Here is a 22,261-nt window from a genome sequence, read left to right as displayed (position 1 = left end):
CTTTTGAATGGTGCCCAACTACCCTTTTATAAAAAATTTTCTCTTAACGTTATTCCTCGCCAGTCTTCCATATTTTGTTACGATCTTTATCAATTCATATTTTTTAGAAACTACCCAAACTTCTAAAAATGATTGCTGAAGCCGCCGCGGTCGAAGTTCAAGCCAACGAGGCTCCAGTTGTTGCTCCAATCATGTACAAGGTCGAATCGAATGATGGAAAAGTGTTCGAAATCAGTGATGAAGCAGTTAAACAATCAAATATCCTCTCCAATCTGATCTCTACTTGTGCTCCAGAGGATGTTGCTTCAATGGATCCAATTCCAATCACAAATGTCACTGGAAATATCCTGAAGATGGTCATTGAGTGGTGTGAGAAGCACAAAGGAGAAGCGCTTCCAGTTGAAGATGACAGTGTTCCAAAGAATATAAATGTTCCCGAATGGGATACCAACTTCTTGAAAATCGACAACGAAGTGCTCTTCGACTTGATCGTTGCCTGCAACTACCTTGATGTGCCTGGATTAATGAATTATGGATGCAAGATGGTTGCCAACATGGCTATCGGAAAATCTCCTGATGAGTTGAGAATCATCTTTGCAATTCCAACTGATGAAGAAGATGAAGCTGCGGAGAGAGCTGCAAAGGAGAAGGCTGAAGCTGAGAAGAAGGCAATTGCTGACAAGGACGCAGCTGAACCATCAACTTCCAAATAACTTTCATGCTCTAATTTTTTCAAGTTTTTGATGACATTAATAAATTTGATTGTGATTCGACGTTTTTATAAAAATAATTTAAAGTTAAAATTACAGAAGATGTAGTCGAAAACATGAAAAATAGGATTACCTATAGAAAAAGAAAACCAACGGTTTTGGATTCATAATTTTAGGACTATGATAGCACTCAATTCAATTGTAGTTCAATTTTAATCATAAGAGTACATTACCAAACAATGTGCAAAACATTTGAATTCTTTTGTTAATTATTTCAAACGCTCGAACAATTATATTTATTTCTAAAAATCGGTTGTGCCTACATGACACGCCTACCTTAGTGTGACTCGTTTCCATGAAACAAATTTTTCGAGTTTTTGATCAACTAACACCTTTGGCTGCCATTACAATTTATGTAAATATGAATTTCAGATTTTTTTTTACTTTCAAGAAAATGAGGCCGAGCACAGAAAGAATAATACAAAAAAAATTTAAAAAAAGTTTTTATTCTGATAAAATCTACTGTTTCGAATTTATCGTTTCAAAAATGTAATGTTTCCAACTCTGTTGTTTTATTCCATCTTTTATTCAATTGAGCACAACAATTTGCAAGATATTTGGATTTCTTTGTTGAAGATTTCAAATAGTCAAACATTTATCATAGTTTTGGAATTTGACCCAAAAAAATCGAATAAATTTGAATTACGTGTAGTCTACAAATTGTTCGTTGAACATCTTCAAATCTTTTTGGCCCTTTTCGCGAATGTTTTTACAAAATATTACAAGCATTACTTTTCATTATTTCAAAGCTTACTTCTGCATAACGTTTGTATATTGGTTTTTTTTAAGGAATGTTCGTTTTCAAATCAACTGTAAGTAATAATATTACTAATAATTATTGAAACGGTTTACAGTTATATCGTACAACTTTAACACTATATCAACTGTTTAACAAATTCTAAGATTTTCTCTTTTATACGTACTAATTTTTCTTATTTTTTACATTCAATTTCAGTCTGAAATTTTTTTTTAAAAACTTATAATGACAGTCAAATGTATTTATTTACCAAAAACTCGAAAATAAAAGTGTGAAAGTTATTTGGAAGTTGATGGCTCAGCTGCGTCCTTGTCGGTGATTGCCTTCTTCTCAGCTTCAGCCTTCTCCTTAGCAGCTCTCTCCGCAGCTTCATCCTCTTCATCAGTTGGAATTGCAAAGATGATTCTCAACTCATCTGGAGACTTTCCAATGGCCATCATGGCAACAATCTTACATCCGTAATTCATTAATCCAGGCACATCAAGGTAGTTACAGGCAACGATCAAGTCGAAGAGCACGTCGTTGTCGATTTTCAAGAAGTTGGTATCCCATTCGGGAACATTGACATGCTTTGGAACACTGTCATCTTCAACTGGAAGCGCTTCTCCTTTGTGTTTCTCACACCACTCAATGACCATCTTCAGGATATTTCCAATGACATTTGTGATTGGAATTGGATCCATTGAAGCAACATCCTCTGGAGCACAAGTAGAGATCAGATTGGAGAGGATATTTGATTGTTTAACTGCTTCATCACTGATTTCGAACACTTTTCCATCATTCGATTCGACCTTGTACATGATTGGAGCAACAACTGGAGCCTCGTTGGCTTGAACTTCGACCGCGGCGGCTTCAGCAATCATTTTTAGAAGTTTGGGTAGTTTCTAAAAAATATGAATTGATAAAGATCGTAACAAAATATGGAAGACTGGCGAGGAATAACGTTAAGAGAAAATTTTTTATAAAAGGGTAGTTGGGCACCATTCAAAAGATCAGAAAGGTAAAAGGAAATAAAAAACTAAAATAAAATCAGACAAATAAAGAAAAGGAGAGAAAAAATGAAATGCGACTGTTCGCGATGCGAGCCAAACGACAGAATGATTCTTCGAATGGACAATATTCAGAATATGACAAGAACGCTGCAAATGTAGCTTATCGATTGCGTATTAGGTCAGTGAACAATTACCAGCTGCTCTTCTTTCAGCTCGACAGAGGACTTACCCATTATATTATCGACTGATTTTCAGCACAGCGTCGGCTGACTGCTCACTGTCTATAATTACCTATCATGTTCACTTGCATTCAATCTACATTATTTTCTTTAGTGGCAGGCACTCACTTTCAGTTTTTCCCTGTGATTTTTGCAATTCCGTACAATTTGTGTGTTGCGTGTATTTGGCATTTTTCCAAAAATCTTCCAACCATTTTACATCAGCATTATCATTAATATGAAGATGACATTTTATAAAGTTATGTTGAAACAGTAAATTTTTAAAATTTATTCTTCCAATTTTTTATTTTCAAATTTCATCGATTCTAGTTTTCTTCGAGTCGATCACATCTGTCAACCTTACATTTTTCCCAGTCATCCCTCAACGGTTAGGTAATTTCCCACAGAAATGTATCGATTTATTTTGAGTGCGCGTCGCGTATGAGCACATCTATTCAGTCATCCATCATTCGATACATCAGTTGCATTGTGAACTGGTTGTTTTTTTTAATAGTGATTTCTCAATTTTTCTCTCTCTTTTCTTTGAACCTTAACTTTTGAACCTAAATAGCTCATATCTGACATTTTCAGAATCTACCTAGTCATCACTATGTCTGCTCCAGTTGCCGATGCTCCAGCTGCTGAAATCGTTTACAAGATCATTTCGAGCGATGGAGTTGTATCCAAAATGAGTGAAAAAGCCGTTCAACAATCGAAAACTCTGAGCAATCTGATTGAGAATCTCGGCTACACCATCGAAAACATCGAGACCCGTGATCCAATTCCAGTTACAAATGTGAATGGAAAGACTATGGCGAAGGTTGCTGAATTGTGTGAGAAGCACAAAGCCGATGCAATTCCAGAGGACAATATGAATGTTCTCAAGACTCTTACCATTCCAGAATGGGATCAAAAGTTTTTGAAAATTGAGGATGAAGCTCTGTTTGATTTGATTCTGGCTTCAAACTTCCTTGACATCAAGGGTCTCATGTACTATGGATGTAAGACTGTTTCCAACATGGCAAAGGGCAAAACAACTGCTGAACTCAGAGAGATCTTTGGAATCAATACGGATGAACAGGATGCTGCTGAGGAAACTGCACAGAAAGCTGCCGCTGAAGTTGCCTAATTTATGGATGTTTTTTTAAAATTACGACAAATCGTTATTCCGCTGTTGACAATAATAAAGCTAACTAAGCAAATTTTACACAAACGACAAAAGTGAGCTGATGAGCCCACGGTGGGTTTATTTGCCTATTTCTCCCACATTCCACAGAGAAAATAAAGTTGTGAAAATTTAAATGTAAACTTAAAAAAAACATTTGGAGAGAATTTGTAATTGTTGCAATTTTTGAGACAACATCTTATCAAAAATTAAAACATTTCCTGTTTCAAGTGTTTCATAAAATTTTTTCAATTTTCAGATTTTCCATTGTACTTCTCCTTATCAGAGGATTCTAATATTTTTTAAAAAAATTTTATTTTCTGGGTTACTATTAATTTTCAAAAATTACCTATTTTAATAGTTTATTAATCTATATTTGTTAAAGTGTAGCTCAAGAAAGCTTTAAACTTATAAAACCTGATTGAAACTGCAGGAAATTCGAAAATTTAATAACAATTGTCAGCATGCATTATCAAAAAATTGTTGTTTTAATGTAAAGTGGCAATCACCAGCAAACGTTCAATTTCCAAATCCCTGAAAGAAAACTAACCAAATTTTACTCTGAAGTACATATTTTCTTCCTGCCTACTTGCCTGCCTGCCTTCTAGTCGAATTCTTCCTAATTCCACGTAAACATCAATTATAGTTTCAGTTGAATTTTTCTTAGTTCCCGAAATTTCATGAAAAAAATTTGAAACATATAAACTCAATCTCATTTTTGGTCGTACTGCTGATATTTTTTCTGTAATTTTTTTCAGACATATTTGAAACTGTAATTTTTTTTTCTTAATACTTTTAATTTTTGAAAACAATCCAGAGGTGGAGTATGGTTGACAGGAGTTCTGCTGTAAAATATAGAAATGGATCGTAACAAGGCAATTCTACTGTTTAAAAAATGTACCAGAAGTTTTCGATATTGCAAAAAAAAAGTTTTAAATTTCAGACATTTTTTTTTCGATTTTTAGAACAATTTTAGAGTACCAAAAAAGTTTGAAAGCCAACACAGATTTTTTGTTTGCGCGGGAATTCAAAAATTACTCAGTCAGGAATTTGAACTTTTTTTGCAAAAATGTAAAACCCACCATTAAACTGTGTACTAAAATGTAATGAAAGATTTCCAAATTTTTGAATAAAAACCACTTTTCAAAATAACATTACCACTTAAAATCCTTTAAAAAAACTAAATTTTCAAAAAGACAATTTTCAAGGAATGACATTTGTAAATTACTGTTTCAAGAGTTTTTAATTTGTTTAATTTTAAATTTCTTTTCAATACCTCTCTGATGTTTTCATTCTTGGGACTAAATTTAATTGTTTTGGAAAACTGATTTTCTTTTTTTTTGTTGATCAAATTTATTTTTAATGTTTCAGAGAAATTATAATCAATTATAAATAATGCTTTTCTAATAGTTTAACTTTGAGTTTGAAATTTTAAATAACTTAATTTTAATCTTAAAAATATTTTCACTCTTCCAGAAGCCCTCCAAAATCCCTTAATGTTTTTAAAATTCACCCTCCCCATCTCTTTTCGTGGTCAACGTGGCTCGTGACACCCTTTATCAACAAAATTTGTAGTGGTAACACCCGCTAATCTGACAGACATATTACTAGAATCGTGGACATTTTCGCGGAGACATTTGGTAAACAATCATCAGGGTGCAGTAAGAGGTGAATTGTAGGGGATTTCAGTAAAGGTTTTGAACGATTAAATAGTAGATTGATAGTAGATCATAGGTTTTCGGGTTTCTGGAAGCTTCTAGGTCAAGTGATCTTGTGGCTGACACACTTTCCGGGTTACGAAAACTAAACAATAACGTCGAGCACTGCTGAAAACTGGGTTGTTAGGCGAGCTATGCCTTTCCAACCCGAAAAATGTCGGCCGCTGAAATTGTTATTTACTTGAAAGCCCAAGGGTGTCTGAAATGTTTTTAGCGAACATTTTTGCAACTTAATTTGGATTTTGGATTTGAAAGGTTTTTAGGAATAAATGTATTATTGGGATTTTTTTTTTTGAAAAAAAATTTCCTGTTTCAACGTGGAAATTTAACAGTTTTATCTCAGAAAGACAATATTGGTAAGTCCATATACTTATCACAATTGTATTATGTTTTGTAATTTAGAAGCTTCAAAGTTGACTGATTTCGGAATTATGTGCCGGACACTACACCGGGCCCTAAAAATTTGAAAATGATAAAATCGAGCGCTCCAGGTAAAATATGTAGGTTTTCCAAAAAAGTTCACAAACGAACCCGAGAAATGAGGGCCGCGTTATCTTTCGCGATAGCGCTTATTACTTAACATGACAAAAAATCTAGAGACTTAGGCAAAAAAAAGTTAAGTTAATAAATTTGAAACAATTGTGAAACAATATTTTTTAGAATTTCAAAAATTATGGTAATTTTTTTCTGATTCTAAATTTTTTAAATTTTTTACGCGGATTCTGTAAGTTTATTGGATAGGAGAAAAACAGCAAAAGTATTGTCTCAAAAAGATTAAATATTTCTCAACAACGGATGAAAAAACACTCCGGAACAGAAAGTTTTGTTAAAAAATTTAGAGCTTATGTTTTTTGAATCTTTATTTAAAACATTATTTCTCGTATACTCATTTCATATTTACTTAATGTGTACTTTTTAACGTGATTTTTCACCAATTTAATGCTTAATCCCGGTCTACAGTGCATTTTTTTCCAACTTCTACGACTTTAAAGGCGCGCGCATTTTCTCGCAATGGTCTCGCCACGCGCATCCCATTGATTTGTTGAGCGCGTGGCGAGACCAATGACGGGACCATTGTGTGTAATTGAACTCCTCCTAATATCACATTTGCATGTTATTGTTAAACAAATGAAACAATTGTGAAACAGTATTTTTTAGAATTAAAAAAGTGTTTTAAATACTTTACTTTTTTCTAAAAATGGTATCAGAATACGATTTTAATTTTGTTTCACAATTAAAGAACAAACAGTTTTTAAAATTTTTGTGTTGTGTTTTGAAAAAAAAATCCCGTTTCATTTTTGATACTAAACTTTTGAATTTTTTGTGCATCGTTCACAGAACTTTCGTCCTCATTTCATACTCAGTAGTACCTTTCGACGTGATTTTTTCAAAAATTCAATGCTGAATCTCGAATAAAGTGCATTTGATCGCTGATATCCTTATCAGAATTGTATTTATTTTGTGATCTTGATATTTGATTTTATAGGTACAATATGTCGAAGTTTGATTACTTGTTAGTCTATTTGGCTATTACCAGTTAAAGCCACGTGTCTTGACGGAATAAGGAACTGAAAAATAAATGAAAAGATCTTCGATTGGAAGTTTTGAAAATTTGGAATTTCTGGGAATTTTCCGCCAAAAATTTGAAATTTTTCAAATTTTAATTTCCCGCCAAAATGCTCCCAGTGCTGCTTTTCAATAAAAATTGATCTCTAAAAATCCGTATTTTGACGCCAAAGATTAGCATTTCAATTGATAAATATTATCTCACACCTATGGCAAATCAAGCATAACAATACAAGCAATTAGTGAAAAACTAGTTATTTTTGAATGGAAAGGTGTTTTTTTCTGTTTCATAAAAATGGAGAGCAAAAAGAGCAAACTCAAAACTAGAAATTTTCAAATTTGCCGCGACGCGTTAAATTTTGGAACTAGGAATAAATTTATCACAGGAAGCATGCATTTTAACACTTTAAGTTTTCACCCTGCGATTTATGGAAAATTAGAAACAGTAATATTTTTTTCAGAAAAATATGAAAAGTACTGCAATTAATAACTCGCTCAAAAAATCTATTTTTAAAGTTAAATACAAACGTTTCTTTTTTTCAAATGTCAACTTTAGCAATTGCATTCAATCTTTCAATCGTTGAAAAGTATAACTGTGAACTAGCTCTTCTGTCAGCTTATGCGTGTTTTTGTTTATTTTTTTTAGGAAGTTTTCAAGATAACTAGGGATTTTTTATGATGCATACAATTTTCACCTGTTTTATCCTATTTTTAAAATGCACGGAAAAACATTAAAACTGATGCGTGTTCGAAAACGGAAAAATTTCTAATCAAAGATAAATCTTGTACACGACTCATCAACTTTTGAATTACGAACAGGAATATAATAGCATTTTGAAGCAGTAGATTTTTTTTAATTATGAAGTGTCTCAGAGAACAAATAAATTTTAAAATCAACTGTAATCGAAAAATAGACGATTTCAACAATTTTTGCAGTGTGTGCACAAACACACATTTCGAAATGTTGTCCTTGTAGGCACCGCCTGCCTGCCTACCACGCTGGCCTACGCATGTTTTGTGCACACACTGCAAAAATGGTTGAAATCGTCTATTTTTTGAGTCTGCATAACTATGTGCCAGCTCATCGCGCAAATTTTGCATTTCTTTTTACTTTGGCCAAAACTCAGGCAATTAGAAACCTACCTGGCCTAGGACACGTTCAAGGCAGGTAGGTAGACGCATTTACAAGTGAGCTAATTTTAACATTTTCACGTAGTTTTCAAATTCATAACTGATTTTGCAGTTTAATACGACAATCTCGCTATTTTCATTTTAATATTCTTTTTTTTCCGCAGTAGTTTTTTTTATTTGGAAAAAAAACCTAGACAGAGAAAAACAATAATATTTGATATCTGCTTTATGAAATTGTAACTTTAAAACTATGAAACATGATAATCCATTGAAATTTTTAATTCCATATGTTTCGTGAGTTTTATTTTGCAAATATTATAGCAAATTTTTGTTTAATATTGTGAAAGTAATCTGTAAATGTTTATTTTTGTAAATTAAATTCCAACTTCACAATACTTGTTCAAAATCGCTGTTGATTTTATGAACTACGTGAAACTGTATATATTTTCAAAAATTTCGCAGTGAATTTTTTACAGATACGTATTTGCTATTTACGGCAGATTTTCTTTTTAAAAAAACTTTCAAAGGAATTTCAAATTCAACAAAACAAAATAACGAAAAATGTTATCTTTGAACCCGCCTCAGGCGGTTTTAAATTTTTGTTTACTTTAAGCTTCAAAACTTTCAGCTCGAAATACTGCAATTTCAAGTAGTTATCAAAAGGAAGTTCCCTGTCCAAGTATATGAATGTCAACTGTAAATAGTCTTCATTTTTATGAAAATTATGAAACCGTAATTTTTTTTTCTAATTTTCGATTTTTTTTCTTTAAATAATTATTAAATTGAAATGTAACCTATTAACCTTTTTTCTGACAAAAACTGATAAGTTATAGTGCGCTCCGTGTTGCGTCGCGGTTGTATTTACAGTTTCGTGTTGTTCATAGATACCACAGTGATTTAATTATTAATTCCATGTTTCCTGATTTTTATGCAAAAGTTGAAGCAAGTTTCTCGTAAATATTGTGAAAGTAATCTGAAAATGGTAATTTTTGTGAAAAGATACCTATCCCAACTTCACAATACTTGTTCAAAATCACTGTCGATTTTATGTGCTACGTGAAACTGTACTTATTTAGAAAAACTTCGCGGTAAATTTTTTTTATATCTACACCAGCCGATGACCGCGCCTCCGGCGCGGCCAACGACTGACGGAGTTTAAAATGTAAAGCACATAGATGTTCTTTTAATCATTCACAAATGACTCATCAAAATAAAGTTGACACTTTATCGATTCAATCGCATTTTCACTTTCCATGGTATACAATTCAAAAAACTCACAGAGACAATTAGAATTTTCTGGTTTTTCTTCCAACACATTGTCATTATCAGGCTTTCGAAAAAATTCTACAGAGCTATGCTTTTTTTTAATAACTTAAAAACTTTCCTTAACTGGAGAAGTCTGAATAATTAATTACTAAGTTCTTTGAACATTGCTGTAGCAAAACAAAAAAAAAGTCCTACAGGGGTTCTAGAACATTCCAGAATTTTCCCGATTTTTCCAGTTCTTGAAACTTCCAGAAGGTACTGAAACAAAAATAGTTTCTCAGAAAACTTGAATTTCCCTCAAAAAAATGTTCTCATAAATTTTGAATTTCCCGCCCAAATTTTTAAGGGTCTCACCACGATGGGGGTCAGCAGGATAGGTCTCACCACGACAATTCCAGAATTTTCCCGTATTTTCCATAAGGTTCTAGAAAATTCCAGAATTTTCTCGAATTTTCCAGAAGGTTCTAGGACATTCCAGAATTTTCTCGAATTTTCCAGAAGGTTCTAGAACATTCCAGAATTTTTCGAATTTTCCAGAAGGTTCTAGAACATTCCAGAATTTTCTCGAATTTTCCAGAAGGTTCTAGAACATTCCAGAATTTTTTTGAATTTTCCAGAAGGTTCTAGAACATTCCAGAATTTTCTCGAATTTTCCAAAAGGAGCTTTCCAGAATTTTCCAGAAGGTTCTGGAACATTTCAAAATTTTCCCGAAGTTTCCAATTTCCCTTCCAAAGACGGAAAGTCAATTTTCCCAAACTACAGTAATCCTATAGTACTCCTACAGTACCCCGACCATATCCCACTACTAACCCCAAACCTATATCTCTTCAAAAGACAAAAACTCAATTTTTCCTAAACTACAGTAATCCTACAGTACTCCTACATTACCTCTACAGTGCTACTACAGTACCCCGGCCATATCCCACTACTAACCCCAAACCTATATCTCTTCAAAAGACAAAAACTCAATTTTTCTTAAACTACAGTAATCCTACAGTACTCCTACAGTACCTCTACAGTACTACTACAGTACCCCGGCCATATCCCACTACTAACCCCAAACCTACATCTCTTCAAAAGTCAAAAACTCAATTTTTCCTAAACTACAGTAATCCTACAGTACTCCTACATTACCTCTACAGTACTACTACAGTACCCCGGCCACATCCCCCTACTAACCCAAAACTAATATCCCTCCAACAGCCGAAAACGCCGAATTGTTAAATTTAATTTCAAATCAGAAAAAAATATCCGCTGTAGAATTGTGTTTTTCAAAAACACATTTTTTACTATAGCCTATTTTTAGTTTTTGATTTTCAAATTTAACAAAACAAAATAACAAAAAATGTTATTTTTGAACCCGCCCCAGGCTATTTAAATATGAAAACTGGTCTTATTTTGTTTACTTAAAGCTTCAAAACTTTGGGCTCGAAATTCTGCAATTTCAAGTAGTTTTAAAAATGTCCAAACAAATGTCAATCGTAAATAGCGTTCAATTTCATGAATATTGTGAAACAGAATTTTTTTTTGTTTTTTTTTAAAGATTTAATCGTAAAGTAACATTTTATGCCTATATATCTTTCCCCCCCCCCCCCCCCCCCCATATATCTTTTTCCTGGCAAAAACTGAGAATTGTATTTCAAATTTGTTAGAAATTTTGTAATTATTCGAAAGATGTCATTTTCATAATAACTAGGGATTTCACATATGTTCGCTCAATTTTTAAAAATTTGTACTGTTTCATGAACCTTGTAAAAATAAAAGATGCATTTAAATTGATTATACCTCACAAGGGAAGGCTCTGAACTCGTTATCGGACTTCGTTACGCCACTATATACATTCGATAGAGAATAGTTACAGATGATCAATCCGAAAAATTTAGCTGCTTCAGAGCAGGTTTGACCAAGTTACGACATTTTGAAAGTGCCAAAATACCCCTTTTTAAAAATTCCAAAAAATTCAAAAAAAACATTTTTCTAAAAGTTTTTCTAAAAGAAGTTTAAAAATTTTATGAAAAATGTTCTAAATAGTTACAGTTGCACGTTTTTCATAGAAATCATCAGTGTTGAAACGAGTATTACCGGTACAGAGAGTGTAGATAGTTAGAGAGTGACAGACATCCGGGACCCAATGGGGCGGGGCGCGCGGAAGAGACGATTTGTGTCGATTTACGAAATTTTCCTCGTTGTCATCATTTCGTAAATCGACACAAATCGTCTCTTCCGCGCGCCCCGCCCAATTGGGTCCCGGATGTCTGTCACTCTAACTATCTACACTCTCTGTACCGGTAATATTTCTATTGTGATTTTCCAGAATTTTTTCAAGAAAACTAACATACAAGTTTAGCAGTAGCCAATTTCAAAACCGTATTTGATTGCGGAAACAAAAAATTACACGGAATAGAAATCTGATATAATTTTAGTGAAACAGTAAATTTTTAAATTAATAGAAAGCCTATAAAAATAATTTAGAAATCGATAAATCGATATCGGGAAACCATCAACTAAAGAAGAAGTTGATTAATTATTTGAAAATTAATAAATTAATCGAAAATTATATATTTGTTAAAATTATGGCGACCAGCTGCACGCGCTGTTACGAAAGTTTAAAATTAAAATTTTTATTTGAAGTTCACAATTATCTTCTTCTTATATTAATTTTCTTGTTAATTTTTTCTTATGTTAATTTTTATGAACTTAACTTTTAAAGGTAGTGAGATCCTCACAACATCGGGAATCTAAAATTTTCCTTCATTTTAGAGAAGTTCTAGCCCCCAACATCTCCTACTCACGTGATCAAACAAAAAATCAACTTATGTTCGGATGAAGGTAGCTCTTTGTAAATCTCAAGAAAAGCGAAAATTATTTGTTGCCAAAAATTTGTTCAAAAACAGCAATTTACCGTGAATAATTGTTGTGAATTTTTAGAAAGCAATACGATTTAAACAAATGATCAAACAATTTTTGCGTAGCTCCCCAAAAACGGGTGGGAGAACGCTTAAGAAATTCGTCTTAATTTTTCGAAAATAGTCTGTGTTATTTCCCACTGAAGATATTTGTCACCGAACAGGCTGTTAAAACAACAAGAAATATTTGTATTTTTTGAAAACTACTTGAAAACCACGGTTGAACTATCTTGAAATCCCAAAAACACAATGATACTCGACAAAGAGGGTCACATCAATTTTTGTTTTTAATCGAGTTATTGTGAGTTTTATGGAATATATCAAAATATTGAAAACCAAATTGGCATTTTAAGTTGAGGCAAATTTGAACTGAATATATTGCCAATTTAAACATGAAGCATTGTTAACTGGCACGGAAGAAAAATTTTAAAAAACTGGAGGATCTTACTTTTTTCGGTTTCATCAACTTTTACAGGATACCCACTTTTGTCACCGGACCCCAATCCCAAATGTTTTTTTGTGAATAACTTTGTTGTAATAAGAGTATTCTAATTGTGTAATCATAATAATGAATCACTCGATCAGTCTCATTTAAAAATCTTCAATGAGCTAAATCGAGCCTACTTGCGCGCCACAGTCAACTGAATTTTTGAGTTTGTTTAAGTCTGTGTGGCTGTAGGTCGTGATAAATTTGAAGTTTTATATGTCATTGTATTGAATATTTTATAGCCGATAAAATATATATGTTCACTTGTTTTGTCCAAAAAAAGGTAAAGTGTTCGCCGGGGAGCGATGTCTGATTATGGGCCACCTTTTATATTTTTAAAAAACCCATACATTTTCTAAATTTCAATAAATAATCATAGTGGAGCTGGCATTCCAGTTTCCTTTGCTTTTTCAAACTAATTTACGTAGACTTCAATAGGAAATTTGTTTTTTTTTTCAGTTCTCACGAAACATTTAAGCTGAAATTGATCGAGTTGTTTTTCAGTTCGATCGAACGTTTGATTTTTTTTCTAAACATTTTTCCCAACAAGGCCTGTCTATATTTTCAATTAGAATATTTTAAATAAAAAACACTGCTCCCTTCAGACAATCACATTTAAAATACCACTCAGTCTACGCCTAAATTTACATTAAAAACTTCAAGATTTCATGACTTTTTAGTTTTCACCTCTCCCACTCATTAGGTGTTCGTTCACACGTACTTTATTGGAATTTTACTTTTTCTACTTTTTAGGTGACCAAGCATGAATAATACGCTCGGCGTTCGATTTTGTTGATATTATTCCTATTACATCATTGGTTTTTGAAACTGAGAGAAAAAAAATGTCCTGTTTCACTTTTTTTTGATAATGTTTCAGTGTTTTTTTTTGGTGATAATTCCGTAACTGTATGATGTGATATTGGGTTTTTTAATTGAAAAAACTAGAAAAAATGAACGAAAATCTCAAAAATAAAAGAAAACTGTTTCAAGCTGTACTTAAATACATTTTATGACATCATAAAATGTATTTCAATGCATTTTGCGACATTACTTGAATAGCCCCGATTAATAAACGTAAAAATTTTGAACCACTGTTTTGCATTCTTTATGAAAGTTTTGGCACTTTTTTACAAACTGATTCAAGAATTCTCCGACGTACTGTTTGGTTTTGAATTTCGCAAATTTCTATAGGCACGGCCGCCTGGTAGGCAGGTTTCTCACTTTTCTAGTTTGAAAATATTTGTTTTAGTTTTTTTTTTTTAATATTGATTTTTTACCATTTCACTATTTGGTTAAACGTTCTAAAAATGTTTCAAGCTTTTCATAAGTCGAAATGTTTTTTTTTGTAAAAACTCTGTTTTACTGTTTCACTTCATCTTATAAATCAAATGAAATAATATTTTACACAATTTGTCTGTTTTTTACAAAGGTTTCTGACAAAAATTTGGAACTGTTTCATTATAAATACAAATCTTAATATCACAAACGCGAAATTTCCTGATAAATTATTGAAAATAAAATAAAAAAGAGAAAATATTTCTGTTTCAACAATCTTATTAAATTTGTATGTTTTAAACACCAGTAGTTGTACTGAAAACCCAAAATCTGAATGTTTTTAAAATTTAGCGGAATTCCGAAGTGTCGTTGTGTTATCTTTCCAAATTTTCCCATCAACCTCTTCTCCTGAACTCGACATTCCATAATAATCCCTTTCAAAATCTTCTGACTTTTTCCCTAACCAGTAAACTACAAAACTTTCCCATAATCCGCCGACTCCGCCCCAATTTCAACTCCGCCCCCAATTGAGGTTCCAAATCCCATCTGATTTTGTGTGTTATCTCTGTCATTGTCATGTGAGCGGTTTTTCTGATCCCAGTCCTTTTTTTCGATTAGATTTTTGTCATTTTTTCACTAACGAACCCCTATTTTCAGACTACTTTCATATTTTTTTGGTTGGAACGCTCATCTCGTTACGGCCTATTATAAGGTCGTCTACATCACCAATACATTCATAATGAACATTTTTCAAGTAGGTCACACCTTGAACATAGTATAAAAAACCTATAAAAGCGATGCTTGAAACATCGCAAATAATCTTTCTCAAGCATGCTCAAGCTATCAGCTGTATTCCAGATAATTTGCGCGGTCACATCAATATGCCTGAACCTGGTGCTTACCTATTTGATTTTGTCAAAATCACCAAAAAAATTGGGAGTCTACAAGTATCTCATGTGCTATATTTCGCTGTTTGAAGTGTACTACTCAATTTGGGATATGATGACAGAACCGGTACGTTGAAAATTTTAACGAAATTGAGCGCCCACGTGGCTCAGTCGGTAGGGAGGTTGGCTACCAATTTAAAGTCCGTGGTTCGACTCCCGGCAGTGTTTTTTGTTTGGAGGAGTGCGAAAGTAGCTCAGTCGGTAGGGAAGCGAGCTACCGATTTTGAGTCTGGGGTTCGACCCCGGCCTGTGTTATTAGGTTTCTGCAGTAGTGTGGCTCAGTCGGTAATGAGCTGGGCTACTAAGCACCCATCCTCCGTTCAACTACTGCAATTTAGTTTTAACACTCGTTGATCAGAAAAGTTGACTAACAGTCTCTACACGGGATTCTCATCATTGAACTATTAGTGCAAATTACACTAAATTGTGAATCATATTTTTTTTTAAGTTTGCATGAACAGAGAACGTGATTAATTATGCAAACCTGCTGATGATGACGTCTGAGAAGCGCCTGGGAAGGGAATTGAGCCCGCAATATGTTTTCGGGGGTTAATGGAATAGGGGAATGATGGAAAATGACTTTAAGTTAGCATTGGAACATTTTAAAATGAAATGTGGGTTTCATTTCATTCAGTTTTCAACGTTTGAAATATTTAAAAAATATTACTGTTTCAAACTTCAAATTTTCAATTCAATTTTTTTAAAAGCATGTATCGTTGTGGTTAAAGTTTAAAAAATGAACATTTATTAATTATTCTTGACTGCTTGGTTGTGTGCCTATCACTAGGTAGGCAGGCACGTGGGTGTAAAAGTCATAATTTTATATCTTTCGGAGTTTCTGATAGTGAGCGAAACTCATTGTTTCTGAACTTTCAAATCGCCAAATGTTACCAAAAATTTTGATATCAATGAATCAGATTATCAAAATGTTATGAGCAAACTAGATGAATATTTTAACTTATCAACTGATTAATTATCAGGCGGCTGTGACGTTTGTTAAACTTCCGGAAGAGGATTCTCTTGGGATGTGCAGTCTTTTTTCTAAATTTTCACTGTTTCACGTTTTTGGTAAAAAGATAGATTGGAATAATAAATTTTCACTTAATCGAGGAGTATCATTCAGAAAAATAATTTATTTGATTTCTCAACACCCGACATCTGCCGGGTTTTCCGAAAACAATGGTTATGAATATTAAAGTCTTCTTTTAGGACTTGGTATTTTTGTATTTAATTCAAAATCTTACTCTGCAATCGCTATTGTATGCTGGAAAGTTTAGAAGTTTATAAAACAGATGTGAAACAGGTTTTGCAATTAAAAAATTGCTTTAAATTTTTTAAATACTAAATTTTCACTGATGATTACAGTCAGAATTATATGTACTTAGATTTGAAATTTGCAACTAAAAATTCTTATGTAATAAGGAGTTTTTGGGTTTATCGATTAAGTTGGGAATCAGAGGCCGAACTGATTTTTTCTAGAACAGTTATGAAAAGTTGGAATCAAATTAAATCATTATTTTGAAGACTAACAAGGAAAGTATTTCAGCTCACTTTTGCTATTGAATGCCCAGACGACAACCTAGATTTACCTAGAAACTGAAACAGTAATTTTTATCAAATTTTCCGAATGTTTTTTTTGTAAAACGGTGCTTGCCTTGAAGGCCGCCAAGGCCGTAGCAAATAGTCAAAATTTACTGTTTCAAACTTTGTATCAATTGACAAGCAAATGTTCGATGTAATATTTAGATGTTGATAATAAAAATTATGTAAAAATTTTGAATTAAAAGTACTAAAGTTCATTAGGTTGGAGATCATTTACTATATATAAAGCGCGTGTCCTTCTGTCCCTATGTAGTTTGATCTTTGATCTTTGGTCTTTGAACTCTGTAGTTTGTAGTCTCAATCACCTAAGAGGGGTCCTATAGGCCCCGCCCCTTTTGTGACGTCATCACAAATTGGCGAAAAATTCAAATTTTCTGAGAAATCATTTTGGCGGGAATTCAAATTTGAATTTTCTTAGAAATCATTTTGGCGTGAATTCAAAATTTAATTTTTCGAAAACATTTTGGCGGGAATTTAAATTTTAATTTTTTGAAAATATTTTGGCGGGAATTCAAATTTTAATTTTTTGAAAATATTTTGGCGGGAATTCAAATTTTAATTTTTTGAAAATATTTTGGCGGGAATTTAAAAGTTTAATTTTTTGAAAATATTTTGGCGGGAATTCAAAATTTAATTTTTCGAAAACATTTTGGCTGGAATTTAAAATTTCTGAGAAAAAGAACCTTCGTGTCGAGACCCATCGTGGTGAGAACCATCGTGGTGAGACCCATCGTGGTGAGACCCACCGTGGTGAGACCCTTCGTGGTGAGACCCATCGGGGTGAGACCCATCGTGGTGAGACCTTTCGTGGTGAGACCCATCGGGGTGAGACCCATCGTGGTGAGACCTTTCGTGGTGAGACCCATCGTGGTGAGACCTTTTGTGGAGAGACCCATCGTGGTGAGACCTTTCGTAGTGAGACCCATCGTGGTGAGACCCATCGTGGTGAGACCTTTCGTGGTGAGACCTTTCGTGGAGAGGCCCATCGTGGTGAGGCCCATCGTGGTGAGACCCATCGTGGTGAGACCCATCGTGGTGAGACCCAGCGTGGTGAGACCTTTCGTGGAGAGACCCATCGTGGTGAGACTTATCGTGGTGAGACGCATCGTGGTGAGACGCATCGTGGTGAGACCTTTCGTGGTGAGACACTTCGTGGTGAGACCCATCGTAGTGAAACATATTGGCGGGAATTAAAATTTTAATTTTTTGGAAATATTTTGGCGGGAATCCTAATGTTCAAAAAGTGAACATTTTCACCTTTTTTCATGAGATATTTTTGTAGGATTAATTGAATTGATGATATGTGTCAAACATGTCAAATTTTGCCAGTCGTTAGCACGCGCCTTGGCGCGTGCTAGCGGCTGGTATTTAATATAGTAATTTGGAAGTTCAGATTCTGAAAATACCACCTAGAATTTTTGAAATTATCATAACCATCATGAAACATAATTTTAAACTATTTTTCTGGCGGAAAAGAAAATCCAAAGAATCTCTGAAAGTCTGGAATTGGTTAGAATTACATTTGTTACGAAAACTAAATTTGATTTGATTGAAGTTATGAAAACTTACATCAGCTTTAAAAGTAAATGTTAAACATAAAACGAAAAAATGATCTTATTAACACTATGTTTTATGTAGCACTAATCACATAAATTTAATTGATAGCTGAAATAGTAATAATATGTTTTGGAATAAATTCAATTGTTTCGAGCTAATGGTTTTTTTAAACGTGTTGAGCAATCCGAAATTATTAAAATTTAGATGAATAGTTCGTTAGTTTACAATTTTGAAAAAAACTTCAAAATATGATAATTCTAATCCCGTAACTTGTCAGCCAAATACTTCAAAACTACCTGAAACAGTAAAAAAATTTTCAAAAATTTCCAGATCGTCCACTCCTACAAAGCGGCATTCGTTGTGCTCCGTGACTACAATGGCTCAATTTTCAACCGAGACGTCAGTTTTGTCCTTGTCTGCATTTATTGCGGACTTTTCGGCTTCTCAATGGCAATTTTCGGTGTTCATTTCATCTACAGATATGGAGCAGTAAATAAGTTTTTTTTTTTTTCAGAAAATTCCCAACTTAATCTGAAATTTCAGAGCTTTTTCGGAAAGATTTTTACCCGGGAAGTGGGTTTATATGCTTTTCGCAATTCCATTGTGGTACGGCGCGTGGTGGGCAATTTTGTGTTATATCTACTTTTATTTCACCGATGTAACGGATGCATATATGAAGTAGGTTGCTTTTTTGCAAAACTACAAACTACAAACTACAGCCTATCATTTTCAGAGACACAATCGAATATCACTACGGAATTCCGATCAAGGACTCATCCTACATTATCGTGTATTTCCAGCCAACAGGCGCAGACGGGAAGCCCCATCCTGATCCGAAGATCTTTTTTGCGATTGGGTGCATGTGGTACATGATTGTAAGTTACCTGTCTGGGCGTTTTTTCGTCATTCTCGGCATTTCACCTCAACTTACCTGAGCACCTCAGTACCTTACTATTAGTATTAGGCTGGCAAGAAAGTCCTGTCCTATTTTTCAATCATTTATTTCTCGAAGCAAACTCAAACAAGAAATCAGTTATATGCTTCATCATAATCAACAATGTCCTGCCCACGTTGAGGTAACTTATGGATTACCTGCCTGTAGAATCCAGCGTGCTGGGATACAAAGTATTGCTTCAATTCCACTTTCAGATTTTTTCCTGTTGTAAAGGTTCTACTTTAAAGGGCACGAATCAAACCAGAATCAAGTCAATAATCACATAGAGCAATGTCAAGAGAATTCGGTGGTTGAGAGAAAACCATCCACCCATATTTTGCCAGCTCCTGCATCACTTGTTTTGCAACATGTGGTCGGGCATTATTATGTTGGGAATATACTTTCCTATCCTGCAATGCTGAACCATTGACTGATTTTTCCAATTTCGTAGTTGTCTTAAGTGGGTCTTTCCGGTAATAATTCCACCCTCAGGTAACAGTTCCTAGTAGAGGGGGCCATCCACTCCCACCAAAAAGAGAGCATACTTTTTTTTGGGTGAAGGCCGAGTTTTGGAACATCCTGTGGGGTTTGTCCTTCTCCAACCCACTGGGCTTGACTGTGGTGGTTAGCGTACATCACCCACTTCTCGTTTCTAGTAGTAAGCTAGTCCAAACAACGGTCACCGCCATGAGAGTGAGGAGAGTATATAAAACATCAACTTGGTGAAAAAGGTTGGAACGGGTCACATAATGAGGCACGAATCGACCAAGATGTTTCCTCATGCCGAGCAATTTCATGATATCTGGTATGGAGTATGAGAGACCCAAAACGTGCTTGCAAGCTCACGGGTATTTTGAAATGGATCCGATGTAATACTGACTTTTAGTGCATTCAAATCCAACTCATGTGGTCTTTTGAGAATTCTTTTTCAATCAAAGAAAAGTCGCTTTTTTCGAAACGATCAAACCATCTCTGTATGGTTTTCTACGACAGAACAGGTCCATCATAAACTTTCATCAGAAGAGTTTTCGAATCCATCATTGTGGTGTGCGCCAGGAGCATGTATAACAGAACATGCCGAACAAGAATTGAGGTAGGTACACTCATCGCAAGTGAACTTGAACCACGAGAAAGGGAGGAGGGTGGGGGTTAATTACTGCAAAGACTTTTTTCTGCTTATCAATCTCTAGGAGTGAGTAAACACCGAAATTGATCTCCAGCCCACAATGACAAATCAAAAAATTTGAACAGGACTTTCTTGCCCACCTAATACTTCGCCTCATCTCTCCTCTTTTTGCCTTGCCTTTCCTTGTCTCGGTTCGCCTCGTCTAACCTAACCTAACCTAACCTCGCCTCGCCTCGCCTTCACCTTTCTCTTCCTAAACCCCCAATTTTCCAGATCTCCTCAATGTTCTCGGTGTTCTATTTCGGAATGCGTTGCTACTGGCAAATCCGAAAAACAATTTCCCAATCGGCGACCGTCTCGACCACTACTAAAAACCTACAAAGTCAGCTGTTCAATGCCCTGGTAGTACAAACATTCATTCCACTGGTCCTTATGTACATCCCGATCGGTATCCTGTTCTTCTTCCCGATGGTCATGTGGGAATTGCCGTTTATCACCGAATTTGTGGGATATACGATTGCATTGTACCCGGCGATTGACCCACTTCCCAATATGATCATCATCAAGGTCTACCGGAATGCTATTGTTGGTAAGGAATAGAAACAGCAGTGGAAGAGCCCGACATCTCACAGGTCACGGGTTATTAGCTCAATTGTTTCCCGACCTGCCAGGTGTCGGCTGCATTAAACATTATCCGGATTGAGGTGTTGTCTGAACAAGCTGTAAAGTGCCTGTTTACAGTTTTTGACCTGTTCAAAGCAGCCGACATTTGACAGGCCTTTTGTGTTGAACATATAGTGGACTCCTTTCTCTGAATCCAAAATGACGTCGGTAGCTTGTCAAAAATATCAATACGACCAAAGAAAGTAAATAACCACAATATGTCGGCTGCTGAAAACTTTCGAATTTTAGAAAAAAAAGTTCGGTTTCAAGATCTTCATTTCAAAACACTTCCTATCTTAATATGATATTTCGGGAATTTTCTATTTTTTTAAAATTAATTTTCGGTTTCAAAACACTCACTTTAAAACACGTATCACTTAAAAACTTGATTTCAAAGTGATTTTTGTTCAGAATTCTTCAGAAAAGTAATTGGACGTGGAAAACGCGGCGAAGGTCAACACTCGATCAATACAGTCGACGCTGCGTCGGGAAGCAATGGACCACGTAGTGTCAATCGATTTGTATGAGAAATTGGCACTTCTAAAAATATAATTTGTACTTATTTTTCTGACTTTTTATTTTTTGAAAATGTATCCAATCTAGACGTCCTTCTGATTTACTTACTTGACCTTTTTGCTTTCAATCTTTGGAGTTAGAATCCTTCTTAGTATCTTGTAACGTACACTTACAGAACATCTCATTTGCTACTTTTGTGATCTTGACCTGATATTCGGAATCTAAAACTGGAATTCTAATAAAGACTTGACCAGAAAATGGGAATATTGAAATTTGTATTCGCCGGAAAATTTATTTTGTATTGAAATTTCTTTTTAAAGTTTCAACGTGTTTATGACATTTTTTTAATACAGGAAAACTACGGACTCATGTATTTAAATACTTACTGTGGTATCAAAACCAAATGAATCAATGAGTTCTGAAATTTTGTTTAAAAAATTACTTCTTTTTTTTCACTCTCCACCACGGCCAAATTTTTTGTGAAAATTGGAATTCGACACAAAAACCTCTCAAATTTACTTTCCTGTCCCACAAACGTACCAATAATATTTTTAAAAAATCTAGAATCCAAATCTATCAAAACATTTCCGGTTTTCGTTCCAGAGCCGTGTGACTTCATGTTCTAATATTTGAAATCCTACTAGAAATATTTTGCCCTTTTGTG

General features: G+C 34.2%; 4 protein-coding genes and 45 non-coding genes across 50 annotated transcripts; 28 read left to right on the top strand and 21 right to left on the bottom strand.

Moving 5' to 3' along the window:
* Window positions 1–128: 128 nt before the first annotated feature.
* On the top strand, window positions 129–713 carry skr-8 (Skp1-related protein; the record flags this gene model as incomplete). Its single annotated transcript, NM_070643.6, has 1 exon — window positions 129–713. One exon carries the CDS (start codon window positions 129–131, stop codon window positions 711–713), a length of 585 nt encoding a protein of 194 aa, NP_503044.1.
* Window positions 714–1,278: 565 nt separating this feature from the next.
* Window positions 1,279–1,299, top strand: 21ur-13119. Its single transcript, NR_068282.1, has one exon.
* Window positions 1,282–1,302, top strand: 21ur-14074. The gene has a single exon (NR_068281.1).
* Window positions 1,303–1,569: 267 nt separating this feature from the next.
* 21ur-14058 lies at window positions 1,570–1,590 on the top strand. Its single transcript, NR_068280.1, has one exon.
* Window positions 1,591–1,805: 215 nt separating this feature from the next.
* Window positions 1,806–2,390, bottom strand: skr-9 (Skp1-related protein; the record flags this gene model as incomplete). The annotated part of the gene is made up of 1 exon (NM_070642.6): window positions 1,806–2,390. One exon carries the CDS (start codon window positions 2,388–2,390, stop codon window positions 1,806–1,808), a length of 585 nt encoding a protein of 194 aa, NP_503043.1.
* Window positions 2,391–2,943: 553 nt separating this feature from the next.
* 21ur-3548 lies at window positions 2,944–2,964 on the bottom strand. Its single transcript, NR_068279.1, has one exon.
* 21ur-10470 lies at window positions 2,947–2,967 on the bottom strand. Its single transcript, NR_068278.1, has one exon.
* Window positions 2,968–3,347: 380 nt separating this feature from the next.
* Window positions 3,348–3,866, top strand: skr-13 (Skp1-related protein; the record flags this gene model as incomplete). The annotated part of the gene is made up of 1 exon (NM_070641.6): window positions 3,348–3,866. One exon carries the CDS (start codon window positions 3,348–3,350, stop codon window positions 3,864–3,866), a length of 519 nt encoding a protein of 172 aa, NP_503042.1.
* 21ur-14953 lies at window positions 3,677–3,697 on the top strand. Its single transcript, NR_068277.1, has one exon.
* A 303-nt stretch (window positions 3,867–4,169) lies between the features above and the next one.
* 21ur-12834 lies at window positions 4,170–4,190 on the top strand. The gene has a single exon (NR_068276.1).
* 21ur-3332 lies at window positions 4,171–4,191 on the top strand. Its single transcript, NR_068275.1, has one exon.
* A 74-nt stretch (window positions 4,192–4,265) lies between these two features.
* 21ur-10030 lies at window positions 4,266–4,286 on the bottom strand. The gene has a single exon (NR_068274.1).
* A 322-nt stretch (window positions 4,287–4,608) lies between these two features.
* 21ur-2829 lies at window positions 4,609–4,629 on the bottom strand. Its single transcript, NR_068273.1, has one exon.
* A 546-nt stretch (window positions 4,630–5,175) lies between these two features.
* 21ur-6979 lies at window positions 5,176–5,196 on the top strand. Its single transcript, NR_068272.1, has one exon.
* A 113-nt stretch (window positions 5,197–5,309) lies between these two features.
* On the top strand, window positions 5,310–5,330 carry 21ur-11708. Its single transcript, NR_068271.1, has one exon.
* Window positions 5,313–5,333, top strand: 21ur-14114. Its single transcript, NR_068270.1, has one exon.
* A 641-nt stretch (window positions 5,334–5,974) lies between these two features.
* Window positions 5,975–5,995, top strand: 21ur-360. Its single transcript, NR_068269.1, has one exon.
* Window positions 5,996–6,700: 705 nt separating this feature from the next.
* On the bottom strand, window positions 6,701–6,721 carry 21ur-7603. Its single transcript, NR_068268.1, has one exon.
* Window positions 6,722–6,952: 231 nt separating this feature from the next.
* On the top strand, window positions 6,953–6,973 carry 21ur-5932. Its single transcript, NR_068267.1, has one exon.
* A 593-nt stretch (window positions 6,974–7,566) lies between these two features.
* On the bottom strand, window positions 7,567–7,587 carry 21ur-125. The gene has a single exon (NR_068266.1).
* Window positions 7,588–7,927: 340 nt separating this feature from the next.
* On the top strand, window positions 7,928–7,948 carry 21ur-2291. Its single transcript, NR_068265.1, has one exon.
* A 14-nt stretch (window positions 7,949–7,962) lies between these two features.
* On the bottom strand, window positions 7,963–7,983 carry 21ur-3081. The gene has a single exon (NR_068264.1).
* Window positions 7,984–8,434: 451 nt separating this feature from the next.
* 21ur-1666 lies at window positions 8,435–8,455 on the top strand. The gene has a single exon (NR_068263.1).
* A 233-nt stretch (window positions 8,456–8,688) lies between these two features.
* 21ur-1365 lies at window positions 8,689–8,709 on the bottom strand. Its single transcript, NR_068262.1, has one exon.
* 21ur-10924 lies at window positions 8,690–8,710 on the bottom strand. The gene has a single exon (NR_068261.1).
* Window positions 8,711–8,983: 273 nt separating this feature from the next.
* On the bottom strand, window positions 8,984–9,004 carry 21ur-2911. Its single transcript, NR_068260.1, has one exon.
* Window positions 8,985–9,005, bottom strand: 21ur-14395. Its single transcript, NR_068259.1, has one exon.
* Window positions 9,006–9,196: 191 nt separating this feature from the next.
* 21ur-9066 lies at window positions 9,197–9,217 on the bottom strand. The gene has a single exon (NR_068258.1).
* On the bottom strand, window positions 9,198–9,218 carry 21ur-769. Its single transcript, NR_068257.1, has one exon.
* An 8-nt stretch (window positions 9,219–9,226) lies between these two features.
* On the top strand, window positions 9,227–9,247 carry 21ur-671. The gene has a single exon (NR_068256.1).
* A 68-nt stretch (window positions 9,248–9,315) lies between these two features.
* On the bottom strand, window positions 9,316–9,336 carry 21ur-3972. The gene has a single exon (NR_068255.1).
* A 1,699-nt stretch (window positions 9,337–11,035) lies between these two features.
* 21ur-3755 lies at window positions 11,036–11,056 on the bottom strand. The gene has a single exon (NR_068254.1).
* Window positions 11,037–11,057, bottom strand: 21ur-11332. The gene has a single exon (NR_068253.1).
* Window positions 11,058–11,364: 307 nt separating this feature from the next.
* Window positions 11,365–11,385, top strand: 21ur-6699. The gene has a single exon (NR_068252.1).
* Window positions 11,386–11,946: 561 nt separating this feature from the next.
* On the bottom strand, window positions 11,947–11,967 carry 21ur-12062. The gene has a single exon (NR_068251.1).
* A 1,406-nt stretch (window positions 11,968–13,373) lies between these two features.
* Window positions 13,374–13,394, top strand: 21ur-9388. Its single transcript, NR_068250.1, has one exon.
* A 476-nt stretch (window positions 13,395–13,870) lies between these two features.
* Window positions 13,871–13,891, top strand: 21ur-2965. Its single transcript, NR_068249.1, has one exon.
* Window positions 13,892–14,115: 224 nt separating this feature from the next.
* 21ur-1932 lies at window positions 14,116–14,136 on the top strand. The gene has a single exon (NR_068248.1).
* 21ur-4032 lies at window positions 14,117–14,137 on the top strand. The gene has a single exon (NR_068247.1).
* A 249-nt stretch (window positions 14,138–14,386) lies between these two features.
* Window positions 14,387–14,407, top strand: 21ur-10000. The gene has a single exon (NR_068246.1).
* Window positions 14,408–14,562: 155 nt separating this feature from the next.
* On the top strand, window positions 14,563–14,583 carry 21ur-8721. Its single transcript, NR_068245.1, has one exon.
* A 408-nt stretch (window positions 14,584–14,991) lies between these two features.
* On the top strand, window positions 14,992–21,854 carry str-268 (the record flags this gene model as incomplete). Of its 2 annotated transcripts, none has more annotated exons than NM_070639.3 (7): window positions 14,992–15,006; window positions 15,111–15,266; window positions 18,689–18,855; window positions 18,902–19,036; window positions 19,092–19,233; window positions 20,692–21,007; window positions 21,493–21,854. In NM_070639.3, 7 exons carry the CDS (start codon window positions 14,992–14,994, stop codon window positions 21,606–21,608), a joined length of 1,047 nt encoding a protein of 348 aa, NP_503040.2. The 2 variants fall into 2 exon arrangements, with proteins under 2 accessions (NP_503040.2, NP_001299981.1); NM_001313052.1 differs by having other exon boundaries at window positions 21,503–21,510.
* On the top strand, window positions 16,301–16,321 carry 21ur-12135. The gene has a single exon (NR_068244.1).
* Window positions 16,436–16,456, bottom strand: 21ur-4976. The gene has a single exon (NR_068243.1).
* On the bottom strand, window positions 16,738–16,758 carry 21ur-7348. Its single transcript, NR_068242.1, has one exon.
* 21ur-11178 lies at window positions 16,939–16,959 on the top strand. The gene has a single exon (NR_068241.1).
* 21ur-8588 lies at window positions 18,598–18,618 on the bottom strand. Its single transcript, NR_068240.1, has one exon.
* On the top strand, window positions 21,387–21,407 carry 21ur-13456. Its single transcript, NR_068239.1, has one exon.
* Window positions 21,471–21,491, top strand: 21ur-6297. The gene has a single exon (NR_068238.1).
* Window positions 21,855–22,261: the final 407 nt, after the last annotated feature.

Source organism: Caenorhabditis elegans, chromosome IV, assembly GCF_000002985.6.
Source record: "Caenorhabditis elegans chromosome IV".
NCBI classification, from domain to species: Eukaryota; Metazoa; Nematoda; class Chromadorea; order Rhabditida; family Rhabditidae; genus Caenorhabditis; species Caenorhabditis elegans.
Note: the sequence above shows the minus strand (reverse complement) of the source record. Positions and strands in the feature narration are given on the sequence as shown.